General features: G+C 38.6%; 1 protein-coding gene across 17 annotated transcripts in view; it reads right to left on the bottom strand.

Annotated features, from left to right (window-relative positions):
• Window positions 1-13,199, bottom strand: part of LRCH3 (leucine rich repeats and calponin homology domain containing 3) — a 107,499-nt gene extending 94,300 nt beyond the window's left edge. For all 17 annotated transcript variants that reach the window (XM_086401429.1, XM_086401477.1, XM_086401463.1 and 14 more), the window contains exon 1: window positions 12,912-13,199. In XM_086401429.1, coding sequence (XP_086257555.1) covers window positions 12,912-13,173 — 262 coding nt within the window. In that variant the 5' untranslated portion in view covers window positions 13,174-13,199. The remainder of the gene's footprint in view (window positions 1-12,911) is intronic.
• Between the last annotated feature and the right edge of the window lie 5,157 nt (window positions 13,200-18,356).

Below are 18,356 nucleotides of genomic sequence, written 5' to 3'. Positions count from 1 at the left end.
CTGAGTTTTATAACTGCAAGAAACTGAATGCTGCCAATATCTGAATGATTCAGGAAATTCTTCCCCAAAGCCTCCAGATAAGGGTCCAACCTGGCCAAGACATTGATTTTGGTTTTGTGAGTCCACAAGCAGATAACTCAGCTGAGTCCAGTCTTCGGACCTACAGAGCTGTAAAATAATAAACACTGTTTTAAGCTTTGGCTATAATGATTTGTTACGCAGCAAGAGAAAACTAATGACCAACCTAGATAGCATATTCAAAAGCAGAGACATTACCTTGCTAACAAAGGTTTGTCTAGTCAAGGCTATGGTTTTTCCAGTGGTCATGTATGGATGTGAGAGTTGGACTGTGAAGGCGGCTGAGCGTGGAAGAATTGATGCTTTTGAACTGTGGTGTTGGAGAGGACTCTTAAGGAGATCCAACCAGTCCATTCTGAAGGAGATCAGCCCTGGGATTTCTTTGGAAGGAATGATGCTAAAGCTGAAACTCCAGTACTTTGGCCACCTCATGCGAAGAGCTGACTCACTGGAAAAGACTGATGCTGGGAGGGATTAGGGGCAGGAGGAGAAGGGGACGACAGAGGATAAGATGGCTGGATGGCATCACTGACTCAATGGACGTGAGTCTGGGTGAACTCCAGGAGCTGGTGATGGACAGGGAGGCCTGGCATGCTGCGATTCATGGGGTCACAAAGAGTCGGACACGACTGAGCGACTGAACTGAACTGAATATACCTTCTTTAAGTTAATATGGAAAAAAGACACCTGTTCACTGTGACAGTAAAAAAAAAGTGTGAACAAGTATTAGGGAAGCAAGAAAAGTGACTAGTGAAGGCGGATGGCAAAGAGATAGAGAAGGCAAAGGGGAAGGCAAAAAAGAAGAGGTGATATGAGTAATAATCAAGTTAAGAATGAGTAAGTAAGCCTAAACAAAGAAGCACATTATAAAAGTAAATAAATTATAAATGCAGATGTACAATTTTTAAAAAATAGTATAAAGTGAATAATCATATAGGTGAAGAACCCAGGTTAAAGAATAGAATATTTTCAGTACTTCAGAAATGCACCCACCCTTAACCCACTGCCCCTTTCCTTTAATATTTTCCCCTCTCACTTACAAGTAGAGTGAGTGAGTGAGTGAAGTCGCTCAGTCGTGTCCGACTCTTTGCGAACCCATGGACTGTAACCTACAAGGCTCCTCTGTCCATGGAATTTTCCAGGCAAGAGTACTGGAGTGCGTTGCCATTTACTTCTCCAGGGGATCTTCCTGACCCGGGGATAGAACCCAAATCTCCCGCACTGCAGGCAGACGCTTTAGCATTTGAGCCACGAGGGAAGTCCCCACTTACAAGTAACCATAATCCTAACTTCTACGGTAATTACTTTCTTGCCTCTTAAAAGTTTTAGCATTTATGATTATGCTTGTTTTTGACCTTCATTTAAGCATATTTGTACTGCAAATACAGTGTCATATACTTCATTTGCTTAACATGCTTCCAAGGTTCATCTATGTAATTGCATGCAGTTGTAACTTATTCATTTTCACTGCTGTGAAATCACATAAATATCCAAAATTGATTTACCCATTCTATTGATGGAGAAGGAAATGGCAACCCATTCCAGTATTCTTGCTTGGGAAATCCCATGGACAGAGCAGCCTGGCAGGTACAGTCCATGGGGTCACAAAAGAGTCTGACAAGACTTTGCGACTAAACAATATTATATTGATGATAGTTTCTTTTTTTGTTTTGTCAAATATGAACGTTATGAACATTCTTGGGCTTCCCTGGTGGCTCAGACAGTAAAGAATTCACCTGCAATGCAGGAGATGTGAGTTCAATCCCTGGTTTGGGAAGATCCCCTGGAAGAGGGCATGGCAACCCACTCCAGTATTCTTGCCTGGAGAATCCCGATGGACAGAGGAGCCTGGTGGGCTACAGTCCATGGGGTCGCAAAGAGTCGAACGCAACTGAGCGACTAAGCACAGCACATGAACATTCTTATACATATGTCCTGGCGCACTTATACACAAGTTTCTTTGGCGTATGTACCTCAGAGCCTGGAATTTCTGGTTCATAAAATATGTGTATTTTCAACTTTACTAGGTATTTTTCAACTCCCATTGGCACTGTATAAATGTCCCAATGCTCCAGTCAGTACCCTTGTATTTGTGGGATCTGACATCTGCATATTCCACTAACCTTGGACTGAAAATATTTGGGGAAAATATTACAGAAAGTTCCAAAAAGCAAAACTTGAATTTGCTACGCACCAGTGACTATTTATACAACATTTAGATTGTATTAAATCTTACAAGTAATCTGGAGAGGAATTAAAGTTCAGGGAAAACTGCATGGATTATATGCAAATAGTGCCATTTTTATGTAAGGGACTTAAGTAACCACAGATTTTAGTGCCTTTGTGTGTGTGTGTCTGGGGGGTGGTCCAGAACCATTTCCCTGAGGGCACTGAGGGAGAACAGTACTTTGTAGTACTCCGTACTGTCTGTCAATGAGAAGTACCTCAGTTTGGTTTTCTTTTTCGTGCCCTTGATTACTAATGAGATTGAGCACCTTTTCACACATTTATCAGTTATTTGGAATTCCTCTTTAGTGAAGTACCAGTTCAAGAGTTTTCTCAGTTTTCTATTGTGCTATCTTGTTTGTAGAAATGCTTTATATATTCTGAATATCATTTGTTTGTTGTATTTATCGCCAATCTGTTACTCTGTGGCTTATCTTTTCACTCTATGATTATAGGTCATTTCTAAAAACTCGTTTTTAATGAAAAAAATCAGTTACCTAGTTCTTATAAGAAATATGTTTAATAAATTAGTTAAAGTTCTTGGTTTGAGATTTCTTTCAAATAATAAAAAATCTACAAATTTAGAGGAGCAAGGGAGAAAGTTAAAAGCAAGGAAATTCCTTAAATTTTTAGTACTAGTTTATGATTCTATAATTAGTAGCAGCACTGCATTTGATATTGCTGGCTACTTCAGGAACTCAAAACAGTGTTCCTTTTGTGAATTACCATATTAACCATGTATTTTCTTCCAAACTTCAGTGGAGTAACTGCTTCATAAATGAACTGGAAAAAAAAATGAACACGCATGTTACTACTTAAAAAGTCCTATTTCATGTAATAGGACTTTTTATTAATAGTAAGCATTAATATTAATTTATTAATATTAAGCATCTAGACCCCAAATACAGCCACAGGAAAAGGAAATGAACCCTAGGAAATCCTTGGTCCCAACCTTGTTGCCATTCTTTTAGTCTCAACACTGATTTTTGTGATGATCTATGACTCATCTTCTCACCCCTCCTAAAGGCACCATCCTACTATTTACCCTTCCTATTTAAAAAACAATGCCAGTACAGCAGAGTCTAGATTTTTCCCCTGAAAAGTAAATTTAAATCTTATTAAATAAGCCTTTATACTCAACAGCCATGATCTTCCCCATGGTCTCTGCTTCTCTTTATAAAATATGTGTCTGTTGCAGGAGGGGAGCAGGGAGGAGGTGGCTACGGACATAAATAACAGGATATTTTTAAGTCTTTTGTATTGTGTCAATACAATATAAGAATTTGTTAGAACAATTCCACTTCTAGGAATTTATCTAGTAAGAGATAATAATAAGAGATGTGAGCAAAGAGTTATATTTATTTAAGAGTTCACTTGCTGTGCTCAGTCTTGTCCAACTCTTTGTGGCCCCATGGACTATAGTCCACCAGGCTCCTCTGCCCATGGAATTTTCCAGGCAATACTGGAGATGCCATTTTATACTCTAGTATTATTTATAACAAGAAAAAAATAGAAATAGTCTAAATGCTCAATAAAAGGGATTTGGTTAAGTGTAAAGATATAATGAAAGTGAAAGAGGAGAGTGAAAAAGTTGGCTTAAAGCTAAGCATTCAGAAAACGAAGATCATGGCATCTGATCCCATCACTTCTTGGCAAATAGATGGGGAAACAGTGGAAACAGTGTCAGACGTTATTTTTGGGGGCTCCAAAATCACCGGAGATGGTGATTGCAGCCATGAAATTAAAAGACTCTTACTCCTTGGAAGGAAAGTTATGACCAACCTAGATAGCATATTCAAAAGCAGAGACATTACTTTGCAAACAAAGGTCCATCTAATCAGGGCTATGGTTTTTCCAGTAGTCATGTATGGATGTGAGAGTTGGACTGTGAAGAAGGCTGAGCGCTGAAGAATTGATGCTTTTGAACTGTGGTGTTGGAGAAGACTCTTGAGAGTCCCTTCCATTCTAGAGGAGATCAGCCCTGGGTGTTCTTTGGAAGAAATGATGCTAAAGCTGAAACTCCAGTACTTTGGCCACCTCATGCGAAGAGTTGACTCATTGGAAAAGACTCTGATGCTGGGAGGGATTGGGGGCAGGAGGAGAAGGGGACGACAGAGGATGATATGGCTGGATGGCATCACTGACTCGATGGACGTGAGTTTCAGTGAAATCCGTCCGGGAGATGGTGATGGACAGGGAGGCCTGGCGTGCTGCAATTCATGGGGTCGCAAAGAGTCAGACACGACTGAGCGACTGAACTGAACTGAAAGATATGACACAATATTTCTAATACACTCTACAGTGGAAAAAAGCAAACTACAAAAAGCTAATACCATGTTTTTCAATATACATGTACACAGATTAAAAAAAATACTTGGAAGAATATGTCAAAATGTTCAGTGGTTTATTGATGCAATAGTATTCCTTTTTTCTTTCTCTACTTTATTTTTTTCCAAATTTTCTGTAAAAAACATGTGTTACTTTTATAATCATAGAAAAATTTGAATATACAGGAGTTTATATACAGGCACAAACAGTTTCTGAGTCTTTGTCATCAATTTATTCTGACAAAAGGACACAGAAAAAAACAAAAAAATAAATATTTTCTCTTTGTACTTATATACTTTTTCTTATGGTAGTAAAAATTATACTTCTTAAGATGAACTGAATACAGAAGAAGGAGATACAATCTCTCAGCTATCAGACTGACACAGATCACAAAGAATAAAATCAGCAGAGTGAAGACAACTCATGAACTGCTGATACAAATCTAAGCTAAAAAACCCTTTAGGAATAACAGTTTTACAATCTGTATTTAAAAACCCCTAAAACTATACATTCTTTTACCCAATCAATTATATTTCTAGGGATTTATCCTAAGGAAATTAAACAAGTCTGCAAAGAGATACACATGAAGTTATTTTCAGCAATATCATTTGTAACAGTGAAAGATGAAGACAATTCCAAAGTGTATCAATAGGGTAAATGAGAAGACAGTATACCTACGGCAGACTACTATTAAAAAGTATGCTACATATCTTTCTGTAGCAGCTATTTTCTGATACTATATATCATACAGTAAAAAAATGATAAAACAGCCTTTATGAGATCCCATTTTAAGATGTTTTTTTAAAGTGAGAATGTATATATTCATGAAGAAAATGTTTAAAGATTTCAAACCAAGGTTCACTACCAGTTTTCTGTGGTAAGTGGAATTACAAAAGATTTTTAATGTCTTATTTATAACTTCTTGTACTACAATGAGCATGTACAACTCTTAATATCAGAAGGAATGATTTTGAAACAGTCTGATTAGTCAAATAAAATTAGCTTTGGTTTTTTCCTACTCTTTTCTCATTCCTAAGGCTCTTAGAAGGTTCCTGATTTGAGCGCATGATACTCACAGATGAAAAGTGGGTCAACTATACAGTTAATAGTGGATATACAAAGCTAGTGAAGGTGATAGAATTCCAGTTGAGCTCTTTGAAATCCTGAAAGATGATGCTGTGAAAGTGCTGCACTCAATATGCCAGCAAATTTGGAAAACTCAGCAGTGGCCACAGGACTGGAAAAGATCAGTTTTCATTCCAATCCCAAAGAAAGGCAATGCCAAAGAATGCTCAAACTACTGCACAATTGCACTCATCTCACACGCTAGTAAAGTAATGCTCAAAATTCTCCAAGCCAGGCTTCAGCAATACGTGAACCCTGAACTTCCTGATGTTCAAGCTGGTTTTAGAAAAGGCAGAGGAACCAGCGATCAAATTGCCAATATCCGCTGGATCATCGAAAAAGCAAGAGAGTTCCAGAAAAACATCTATTTCTGCTTTATTGACTATGCCAAAGCCTTTGACTGTGTGGATCACAATACACTGTGGAAAATTCTGAAAGAGATGGGAATACCAGACCACCTGATCTGCCTCTTGAGAAATTTGTATGCAGGTCAGGAAACAACAGTTAGAACTGGACATGGAACAACAGACTGGTTCCAAATAGGAAAAGAAGTACGTCAAGGCTGTATATTGTCACCCTGTTTATTTAACTTATATGCAGAGTACATCATGAGAAACACTGGGCTGGAAGAAACACAAGCTGGAATCAAGACTGCCGGGAGAAATATCAATAACCTCAGATATGCAAATGACACACCCTTATGGCAGAAAGTGAAGAGGAACTCAAAAGCCTCTTGATGAAAGTGAAGGTGGAGAGTGAAAAAGTTGGCTTAAAGCTCAACATTCAGAAAACAAAGATCATGGCATCCGGTCCCATCACTTCATGGGAAATAGATGGGGAAACAGTGGAAACAGTGTCAGACTTTACTTTTCTGGGCTCCAAAATCAATGCAGATGGTGACTGCAGCCATGAAATTAAAAGACGCTTACTCCTTGGAAGGAAAGTTATGACCAACCTAGATAGCATATTCAAAAGCAGAGACATTACTTTGCCAACAAAGGCTCGTCTAGTCAAGGCTATGGTTTTTCCTGTGGTCATGTATGGATGTGAGAGTTGGACTGTGAAGAAGGCTGAGCGCCGAAGAATTGATGCTTTTGAACTGTGGTGTTGGAGAAGACTCTTGAGAGTCCCTTGGACTGCAAGGAGATCCAACCAGTCCATTCTGAAGGAGATCAGCCCTGGGTGTTCTTTGGAAGGAATGATGCTAAAGCTGAAACTCCAGTACATTGGCCACCTCATGCAAAGAGTTGACTCACTGGAAAAGACTCTGATGCTGGGAGGGATTGGGGGCAAGAGGAGAAGGGGATGACAGAGGATGAGATGGCTGGATGGCATCACTGACTCGATGGACGTGAGTCTCAGTGAACTCCAGGAGTTGGTGATGGACAGGGAGGTCTGGTGTGCTGCGATTCATGGGGTTGCAAAGAGTCAGACACAACTGAGCGACAGATCTGATCTGATACAGTTAATGCCTCTATTAACAAAGATAGCATGCTTAAATGGTAGTTTTTATTAAGAAGATATTATTTCTAGGACTTGCCTAATGGTCCAGGAGCTAAGACTCTGTGCTCCTAATGTAGGGGGCCCAGGTTCAATCCGTGGTCAGGGAACTAGATCCCACATGCCACAACTAAGAGTTTGCAAGCAACAACTAAAGATCCCACGTGCTGCAACAAGGATCCTGTGTGCTTCAACGAAGACCTGTTGCAGCCAACAAAAGTAAAAAGTCAACACCCTTTAAAAAAAAACAACAAGATATTATTTCTAGAAGAAAAAATGATATATCCCCTTTCAGACCTGAGATATTATCAAAGATCTGGTAATTATTAATGAGCCCCCATTTGCTGATGTCTTCTCAACAATTATTTAAGTGATCTTGGTGATCATGGTGGCTTATTGTATTCATGGATATAGAAAGGCATTGCAGTATACCCCAAAATCACTGTCAAATATAACTTTCTGTGATGATGGGAAGATTCTATTACCTGTGCTGTCCAATATAATGGACAGTAGGTCTATCTAATGTGCTGACCAATATGACACATGTGGCCACTGAGCATTTGAAATGTGGCTAGTACAATTAAGGAACCAAATTTAAAATTTACAAACTGAAATTGATATAAAATATACATAAATAAGTATCCAAGAGAAATATAGTTTCCATTTAAGACCTGGCATTTCAGTGCATATTTCCAAGACTAATGAAACCATGACTGTGTGAGTTACAGAATGTTTTTTGAAAAACTAAATGGTCTTTTATGCAATCCTCATTCTTCTTTATGTAGGAAATAAGCACACGATTCTTGAAAGCGTTATTCTCATGGCTTCAATAAGACTGTGTTACTTAGGCTCACCCATTACATCTCCATGTCTTTCTTTTTTTTGTATCATTAGTCTCTTCCATCTGCCATCAACCACAGGCTTGTCCCAAAAGATGAATCCTTGGTTTCCTGTTTTCGATTTTCCATTCAGAAAAGACTTCTTACACCTTCAACTATGATCCTATTTGTCTTCTGCAAAACAGCACTTCACTATACAACCTTAAACAAAGTCTTAATCTTTAAGACAGCTTCTCATTTGTAAAATAACTTAAGAGGGTTACTACAGTTCCTTTGGTTTTAGGAGTCTCTAAATTCTAGTAGAGGCCTAGTTATAAAACTTTGTTTCTGTTTTTTTCTCAGACTGATTCTTCTTCTTGCCCTTTAAGTGCTATGGTACCCCATGGTTGTCAGCGACCAACTTTTCCACTCTCCACATTCTCTCTCCAAGAACTGCATAAACCCTTCATTATGACTGTCTCAAATTTATGCTGCAGTTCTAACTTCACTCTTACAAGTTCCAGATATACACTTCTATTTGCTGCACAGTTTCTTTAGTTGGCCTGACACATTTAAGACTCCAGTAGAACATGTATCCACCCCACTGCAGTACTCTTGCCTGGAAAATCCCATGGACGGAGGAGCCTGGTGGGCTGCAGTCCATGGGGTCGCTAAGAGTCGGACACGACTGAGCAACTTCACTTTCACTTTTCACTTTCATGCAGTGGAGAAGGAAATGGCAACCCACTCCAGTGTTCTTGCCTGGAGAATCCCAGGGACGGGGGAGCCTGGTGGGCTGCCGTCTATGGGGTCGCACAGAGTCGGACACGACTGAAGTGACTTAACAGCAACAGAACATGTATCAGGCCAACTAAAGAAACTGAACCAAACTTTCTTTGTCAGTACGGCTCAGTGATCAAAAACAGAAGTTTTAGGATCAGATGTATCTGAATTTGAATCCTAGTGCTGTCATTTATTACCTGTGTAACAATGATCAGGTTAACCTCAAGTCTCCATTTTTACATGTAAAATGGGGTTAAAACTAGTACCTACAAATCCGATGGTTGTTATATGTGCATTTTATATATATAGCTTAGTACAATATCTGAAATATGCTAACAGCTCAAAAAATGTTAGCTACTATTATTATCAGTAGCATTACCACCTTCCTAGTCCTATAGGTTTAATAACTCAGCCAACTTGATGCATTCTGTCTCTTTAAAAAAAAAAATCAGTCAACATTTGTACATTTATTTTCCAGTATGATCTCAGACTGTTTTTCATTCCTTGACTGTTACTGCAGCCAGCCAAACAGATTACTAGATTTTTAATACTTACAGGGTAGAGTCTTTTCTTATTTTTATTCCCACTATATTACCTAGCATAATGCCTTACACATAAAAGTTTTGCTATTATCAGACAATTCAAATAATCTTTATATTTATTCATTCTATTACACTAGACCTCTTGAGTTCTTTGAAAATAGGGAGTGTCTTGGTCCTCTCTGTGTATCTACACCTGAAAATCCTTTAGTCAACAAACATCTGTTAAATGAACAATCTCCCTTTTGAGAATGCAAAGGGCAGCTCTCATATTCTCTAATCCCACCAATTTATTCTAACCAAACTGACCTCCCCACAACTTCAAGAGCAGACTCACTGTCATTACTCAGGACTCTTATTTTGTATCAAAAAGTCTACTCAGATTAAGTAGGACAGGGAATTCATTAGCTTGTATAATTAGACAGTCCAAGGATACCACTAATTTAAAGCCTGGCTATTGATCCAAAGATTACCATCGAACTTGGCCTCATTCTTTCCATCTTTTGGCTCTGCTTTCAATTTATTGGCAAGCTCCAGGTTCACATTCTATTCTCTCAGCAACTCCACGGTTCAAAGCACGCCTCTTTCTCAACAGAATTAACACTCCTGCATGCTGATAGGAAAATGTGTCCCTCTCTAAACTATCACTGTTGACAGAGGGATGGACTACTTGACTAGCTAGCCCTGAGTTATGTGCACACCTTTGTGGCAGGGTGGGATCCATTCTACTGCCTGGAATGGCTTTCCTTCCCATTTCTGCCTCCCCAAATTAAAGCTACAGCTTTTCAGCCCCCAAAAGTCTTTTGTGATTTAAGATCTTCCCTGTCCGTTGGATCAAGTAACTCATTTCCAAACAAACACTTCTTTTTCTTCCTAAAAATCTACCATTTAAAACAAACAGGAGGGGAAAAATTCCAAGAAAATATTGCATGATGAATTCTAATTATGTCAAGTTATAAACAGTACAGGTAATATGTACTATTTCTTAAAATGTAAAGATAGCAGTTATATGTATCTACAGATACATTCTATATATTAGGAAAGAACAGATAACCTGGCAACTTTTAATATAGTGTTCAAGTAATGTTTGGGGCTTTAAACTTTCTATAGGGTCTAAATAAAACATTTCAGCTAACTAAAGTTGGGTCTGAATTCAAAGGACACTGTGTAACAGTCTATGGTTTTAGAGTTACCTCAAACAGGATTTGAGTTAGGCTCAAATCATGGCTAACAACACCTTCCTTGGCTTTAGCTACAGGTCTTTAAGCAAATTATTTTTCTCTCCAAACCTGGGTTTCATTACCTCTAAAAACAGGAATGATAATATCTATCTGTATGTAAAGAGGCTGTGTGGCACAGTGAAGAAAAAGAGAGTAAGATGGACCAAGGCTGAAATTCTACCGCTATTATTATTTATATGATTCTGAGTGTCTTTTTGTAAATCCTGTGTGATTCCTCATATGTAAATTTGGGATAATAATATTTTAAGCATTTTATTTATTTGGCTGTGCTGGGTCTTAGTTGTGGCATGAGGGATCTAGTTACCTGCCCAGGGATTAAACCAGGTCCCCTACACTGGAAGTGCGGTGTCTTAGCTACTGGATCACCAGGGAAATCCTTGGGATAATAATATTTAATCCATTGGTTGTTAAGCATTTAATAAGGCAATGTACTTTAAACATCTACCACAATGAACAGTAAACAGTGAAAACTCAATCAATGATCTTATCTACATCAAATTATCTGTTTAAAATAATTTAGAGAATTAAGTATTTTTGTACTCACCAAGGTCTGCCAAAGACTTCTTATACTTAATAAGTGATATTTCTGACATTTTAGAAATTAATCTAGTCTAACAGGTTGTAAGGTACTTTGCAATCTTTTTCTCCTCTTTTAGACTTTTTGACTAAATAAAATGAACAAAATGAACAAAATGTCAACGAACAAAAAATCTGGTTTATAAATAAACTACTAAAGTAATAAAAATAAGTGTGAATAATAATGAATTAAAAGTTCACAGCATAGTAAGGGAAAAATCCACTGGCATTACTTATTCTTCATAAATGCCTTTGCATTTTCTTTGTTAGCTAATATTTCTTAAAGGAAAAAGACACTGGCCCTAGAGCTATTTAAAAGACGGTAAGATAATGAGCTAGATAAACTCCTACAATCAACTTATCCCTTAACTTGAGGCTTAATGTAGTAATACCAAAATGACTCATGCCAATATGAAGTCACTATGCTATCCATCTCCTGAACAGTCAGTCATATGCCATATAGCCACCTCCTGAACAGAATCACAAAATTTGGGGTATGAACAACAAGTTTAGATGCTATCTATCAGAACACATACAAAAGGCAAGTGGCCACTCATTTACATATTCAAAAAAATTTAATTTTAAGGTCATTCACTAAAAAACACAAACCATATTCTATATAACTGTTTTCAAAAAGATTAAACAAACATTTGATTCCTTCCATTTTACACAAGAGGCAAAGTTTCTTTGGAAAACAGTTTCTTGAAGTAGTGTTAACAGTTTTGCTTATCTTTCCAAAATGAGTGAATCATATGTAATACTCGGCAATCTTTAATGAGTGCACAAACATAGGAAAAGTTAACAGCTTAAGAAAAGTTGTATGAAAATAATTACATCATACTATATACTATACGTAAGAGATGTTTTCCTCCTTTGTACTGTTTTTAATCTACTCCTTGAGGAAGCTGTATTTTAAACACAAAGGAAACATGTTGAACACCTCAGTCACCAGATATTGTTCTCTACAACTAAGAAAATCAAATAATATCTAATTTATTTTATTTTCTATGTTAAAAAAATATGTATAAGGCAAAGTAATTTTTTTTTTAAGAATTAAACATAGATACAGTAGGTAATCTTTTGTGCCTTTTCTAGTTTTCTTTCTGCAACTTTTTTTTGAGGGGGCATGAGGAAAGAGGAAAAGTAGTGGAAGTCTTAAAGTTGCCCCTAGATATTTTTTCAAGTACATTTGGTAAGTCAACTAGACGAAGGGGAGAAAGAAAAAGCGTTCGGGCTCACTCTGAAAACAACAGTTCTTAAAAAACGCCAGTGCTGAGAGTCATGCTTTCCTGACAATGCAGCGACCAATATTATTCCGATTAAAAGCGCGCTACAAACCTAAATCTGTAAAGTCAATTTGGCATCCTAAATCCGAATTGGCCTGCAGCAATCAGGCGGAGCAAGGGTCTACCTCAGCTTCTGCAAAAGTTAATTTTCTAGGAAAGTAAAACAGTACCCATCAGTTTCCTACGGCCTTCTTCCCCGAGAGATGCTGCTGTCCGCCTCGCCCCAGGCTCGGGGTCTGACCCGCAGGCCTGGGTGGGTTGGGGCAGTCGGCTTCTCCCCGTTAACCTGGTCCCGACCAGGAGTAACAGGACCAGTTACTGTAACTACCCGCGACTCCCCTGAACGGCCAGGGCGGCCTCCAACCGCGCCCGGGGCCTCCTGTCCCCTGGGTTGTCCCCCACCCCACTCACCCGCCCGAGTGGTGTCCGTCAGGTCGTGGTTGGCCGCTCCCCGGGGAAACTCCCTCAGTTTCCGGCCGCTCAGGCTCAGCACCCCGGTTACCGCCGCCTCCTCCAGCGCTCGGTCGAGGGAGCGGCTCCACGAGCCCGGGCCAGGACCAGGGCCTGCCCCGGAGTTTGGGCCGCAGTTAACAGCCGAGAGGTTACCTCCCGACGCTCCTGGGCAAGAGTATTCTGCAGCCGCGGCCACAGCGACCAAGCCCGCGGCCGCCATTTCCCAGCCGACAACTCTCCGGCCCTTCAGCTCAGCGCATGCGCGACCCGATGATAGGTGGGCGGGGAAAGGGGCTTACAGACCCCGGCCGGATCCCTTGATGGACAGGGCTGCGGTGCCGCTCTGCACTTCCAGGGGCTGGCCTCCGCCCACAGGAGGTTTCCAAGAGAAATTTAAAACGGAACTCACAAATCTCGAGCAGCTCCCTATGATAGGCTCCCAGTGGCCTTTCTAACATACCCCTACAAAAACGTCTTTCAGACACGCTCCTCACCAAAACTACCTTCCTCCCTTAGGAGGATTAAACATTAAGTTTTAACACTGTTGCTGCCACAAAAGAGGGAAAAGGTTCCTTGACTTGTCATTCTATAAGCCAAGTGATTTAAGTGGAGATTGTGAATTTATTAACCATTATTGCCTGAGGGAACAGAAGTGTTAACCTGGCTCCCAAACTTCATAATTCTCATTGAAAGGGTTATATAAATATTTTAGGCCCTTCCTACAAAATAGCTTCTTAAGGAAAATAAACACTTTAAATAGTACCTCTTCTTTGGGCAAGATTTTATTGTTGAACAAAACTGGGTGAACCTCACTGAAGTCTAAAATTTGGGTCTAGAAGCAAAACCGAGGAAGAGAAAATGATCTTACCATAATCTACATGTGGGAATTAAAGACAGAACTGAAGAGAGTTAAAAATAAAAATGAAACCATTCAGTTACTGGAAGATTAGAAAATATTTCATTTTATTAAAAATATTTTGTAATTTTTTACCACACCATGGGACTTGCAGGATTTTAGCTTCCTGATCCATGGACAGAGGAGCCTGGTGGGCTGCAGTTCAGAGGTCTGGTTGCAGAGTTGGCAAGACTGGGTGACTTGCACAGCAGCATGACTTCCTGAATGAGGGATTGAACCTATGCCCTCCAGAATGAAAGCTGGGAGTTCTGACCACTGGACTGCCAGGGAATTCCCACCACTTCATTTTAAACCAATTAGGCCTCACATATATTACAACCAGTCTTCAGCTTATTCTTGACATTACTGAATGACACTTAAGTCATTCCTGCTAAATGATGTAAATTTCCCCTACAATCAATCAACTAGTATTTTCTGTGGGAAATAAGACTGTCAGATACAGTCCTTTTCCTAGATTGTAATTATGGAATCCAAGTAAGCCAAATAGAGATTCAGTTCAGTTCAGTTCAGTTCAGTCGCTCAGTCGTGTCCGACTCTTTGCGACCCCAATAGAGATTAAAACCACAAAAAAAGGGCTGAGTGGGGGTAGTGGGAATTAACCATCAGAATTCAAAGAAAAGGAATCTAGTATGTCAAATTCTGAAACAAATCTGAAGGATTCTGAAGTGCAATAGGCTGGAAGGGGAAAGTAACATCCCAAATTGAAAGGAATATCAGCATGAACACATCCAGGTACGATTTATAATGGTTCATGTGGAGAACATTGCCACAGGCCAAAAAGTTCATGTCAGAGAGCAAAAGAAAGTAAGGTTGGAGAGATGCTGTCCATCACTCAAGGTCCAGCTTTACAATGAAACGTTGATTAGCATTTCCCCAACTCCTAAATAGAAGAGACTGTGAAAATGTTTAATCTCAGTGCCAAAGTTCATTAGTATCAATTGCTCAGAGAGTTGTTCTGTAAATTGTGTTCTAGGTTCTTCAGCGACAGGTTCCATGATCAGTGTCTCTAATGAACATGGGTCACCCAAATAGCAAGTGATCTGTTATCCCTGGCAGGTATCATCTATCCAATGTATGAATTGGTTTTTGTTACTCTAGACTTCTAAAATTGTTACTCTTAGAAAGACTTTAAGCTATACAAAAAGCAGGTCCTCATTTTAATTTTTTTAGAGCTATTTCAACCACAAAAGCAGAACCATATATTCCATATTAATGCTACAATGCTATAGACTTTTTTAAATGCACAGATATCATCTATATTTGATTACCAATTACCTTCCACATTTGAATTCCTGACAAATTCTCCTTATATGGCCTCATTCTTCCTATCCACCTGCACATATCATTATAATTACAACATACAATGGAGAAGGCAATGGCAACCCACTCCAGTGCTCTTGCCTGGAAAATCCTATGGATGGAGGAGCCTAGTAGGCTGCAGTCCATGGGGTTGCAAAGAGTCAGACACGACCAGGAGACTTCACTTTCACTTTTCACTTTCATGCATTGGAGAAGGAAATAGCAACCCACTCCAGTGTTCTTGCCTGGAGAATCCCAGGGACGGGAGAGCCTGGTGGGCTGCCATCTATGGGGTCGCACAGAGTCGGACACGACTGAAGTGACTTAGCAGTAGCAGCATGCTAATTCCGGCCTTTGAAGTTCTGACCAAGTTTATACATAGATTATACTTTGTCTAGTCAACTAGATTTTAAGGTCCTTAATATGTTAAACTTTATAGTTATCTTCAATATCCTGGCTGAGTATATCAATAGTTTAAAAATAGAGTAAGTGGAAAGAAACAAAGATGCTGTTAAGTACTAACACAGTAGAAGTTATGTGCTAATACATCAGAGGTTAGGAGAAAAAAGAATTACAATATTTGAGAACAGGGTCTCATTAAGTCCAAAATATCTGTAGATATTAAGTCTACCATGGTCAAAACAGAAGCCTGTGGATACAGTAAAAATTAAGATGCTATATATACACTATAAGAACTAGTCCTACATAAAGAAAGGCTGGAAGAAAAGATAAATCAGAAGTTAATTTTGAGACCTCTAAGGATTTGAAGTTTTATCTATAAAGTAAAGGTAGAATGAGGGAATTCTCATCCTTCTCCCTCAATCTTCTCCATAAAGGAAGGGACAAAATCATCTTGAGAAAATAAGGTATGGGAAATGGGAGTCATTGTAGGGAATTCACCAGAGTCTAGTGATGAACAAAAGAAGTGATGAGAAACAGTTGCAAAAGGGCTGAGTAAAAGGGCTTCAGGGATCTCTAACTTGTTCCACTACTGCTCTATGGTCTGGAAGCAGGTGAAAAGTCAATGCGGGTTTACCAAATGTTAGGAATTAACACAAAGAACCTCCCTGCTTCTCCCTGTGTATTTTATAGGCTGAAAGGTTACTCACTGAACACTAGTGGCAAAAGTTTCACTCCAACCTTAGTAACTCTCTCCACCTCTGCATCTCATATCACGCAGAAATAAAGTTCTTTCCCTAGTTTTACTCATTAGAAATATATTATGGCTACTCAAGATTCTACTTTATAAACTCAGAGCAGTAGGATTAAAATCTTGGCCAATCCCCTTTTCTAAAAATACAAAGCACAGAAACTGGTTTGTTGAATATGTTCAACAAATGTTTGGTTCTACCCTTTCTGACTGCTTTAGTGGGGGAAAAAAAAAAAAAAAGAATTGACTTTTTAAAAAATTTTACAAGAAAATTTAGACTGTGATTTTCTTCTCAGGAAAAGTGGAAATAGAAATTAAACATATAGGCTAGGGAAATAATTTCCTATTTATCTGTTTTTAATTTTTTTTGATGTGGACCTTTTAAAAGTCTTTATTGAACTTGTTAAAATATTGCTTCTATTTTATGTTTTGGGTTTTTGCCTGCAAGGCATGTGAGTTCTTAGTTCCCCAAGCAGAGACGGAACTGCACCCCCTGCATTGGAAGGTGAAGTTTTAACCACTGGGCCGCCAGCGAAGTCCCTCTTATTTTTCTTTAAACATTGATAAACCTCATCAGAATATATTGAGAAAAAGGAATTTCAGTTCCAGAATGGTATCACATTTCTTTGTTTTATCAAGCTTTTAGTTGGATAGATTTTTAGGTAGAAAGTAAACTGTAAGGGCAGGGAAAAAAAGAGACATTCAAAGTCAACAATTTATAAACAAATCTTTAAATCCCTCTTAGAAAGTGAAATCGCTCAGTTGTGTCCAACTCTGCAACCCCATGGACTGTAGCCCAGGCTCCTCCGTCCATGGAATTTTCCAGGCAAGAGTACTGGAGTGGGTTGCCATTTCCTTCTCTAGGGGATATTTTTGACCCAGGGATCAAACCCGGGTCTCCCGCATTGCGGGTAGTCACTTTACCATATGAGCCACATGGAAAATCCCTCTTAATGGTTCACAGTAGTCCAAAATTCTTGTTGTAAATGCTTGGAGTTTATTGGTGTCATTTTTAAACAGGGGTTAACTTCAAACTGATCTATGCAAAAATAACTTGCTTTTAACTTAAGGAAAGCTTAAATCTCATGCTTCCTTTTTTTTTCACAGTGGCAAAAAACAAATAATCATATAATTCTGATGAGACTTCAAAGATTTAGTGAACAGAAATGAAGAAATCATTTTCTGCCCTAATGTTGCCTGCATTTAGAATGTATGGCATTCATTCTCTGCAGTGTATTCATTCTCTGTCCGCTATTTCTTTTCACTCTTACTTCCTTAGAGTAACAGAAATCAAAAGGTACCCCAACACTGTTTATGTTACACTGTGAATTACAAAGCTATTGACAGCAAAATATGATATATCTATCTATTATAACAAAAAATAACCACTGGGCAATAAATTCAAAGTTTCTTCATACTTACAGTATTTTATGATTTGCTTATAATTAAAATTGTGGTGAAGTTTATACCTATTAGAAAAAAATACATAATGTTTGACAAGGAACACTGGCCTTTTCTAATAGGTCTACCTAACTGGAATGAAAAGTGATGAAATCTCATAATTATCACTGGCAGAGTGTATTTACTTACCATGTTACAAATGCTAGAGCATGGTATTACCATTTCTTAGATATCTGACAAGCCACACACCATTCCACTACTTTCTGTGGGTGTTCCATTCATGGAGAATTAAAGATCTAAGCTTAAAAAGTAACTGGATCACACACAGGTGTTGAAAAGCTGAGTATCACTGAACCAAGATGTAAAAAAAAAAAAAAAACAAAAATGGATGATCTCTAAAGGTTCATTCAGTCTAATATATTGCAGTCTAAGAAAATTTGATTTTCTATTCTAATTCCCCCTGACTAGTTCTTGTTGGAGCTATAATTGAAGCAGTCAAAAGAGAGTTAATGGGATGTCAATATGAGTCTAAATTGATTTACCAATTTAATTGTTTGGCAGCTTTTCAAATCCTAAATGTTATAGTCACTACAAAGTTCTTTGTAACACAAAACAATCTAAAAACCACAACTCAATC

This window comes from Bos grunniens, chromosome 1 (genome assembly GCF_055505025.1).
Source record: "Bos grunniens cultivar Pamir isolate PY7600 chromosome 1, Bosgru_T2T1.0, whole genome shotgun sequence".
Lineage (NCBI taxonomy): Eukaryota > Metazoa > Chordata > Mammalia > Artiodactyla > Bovidae > Bos > Bos grunniens.
This window is presented reverse-complemented; position numbering and strand designations above follow the sequence as displayed.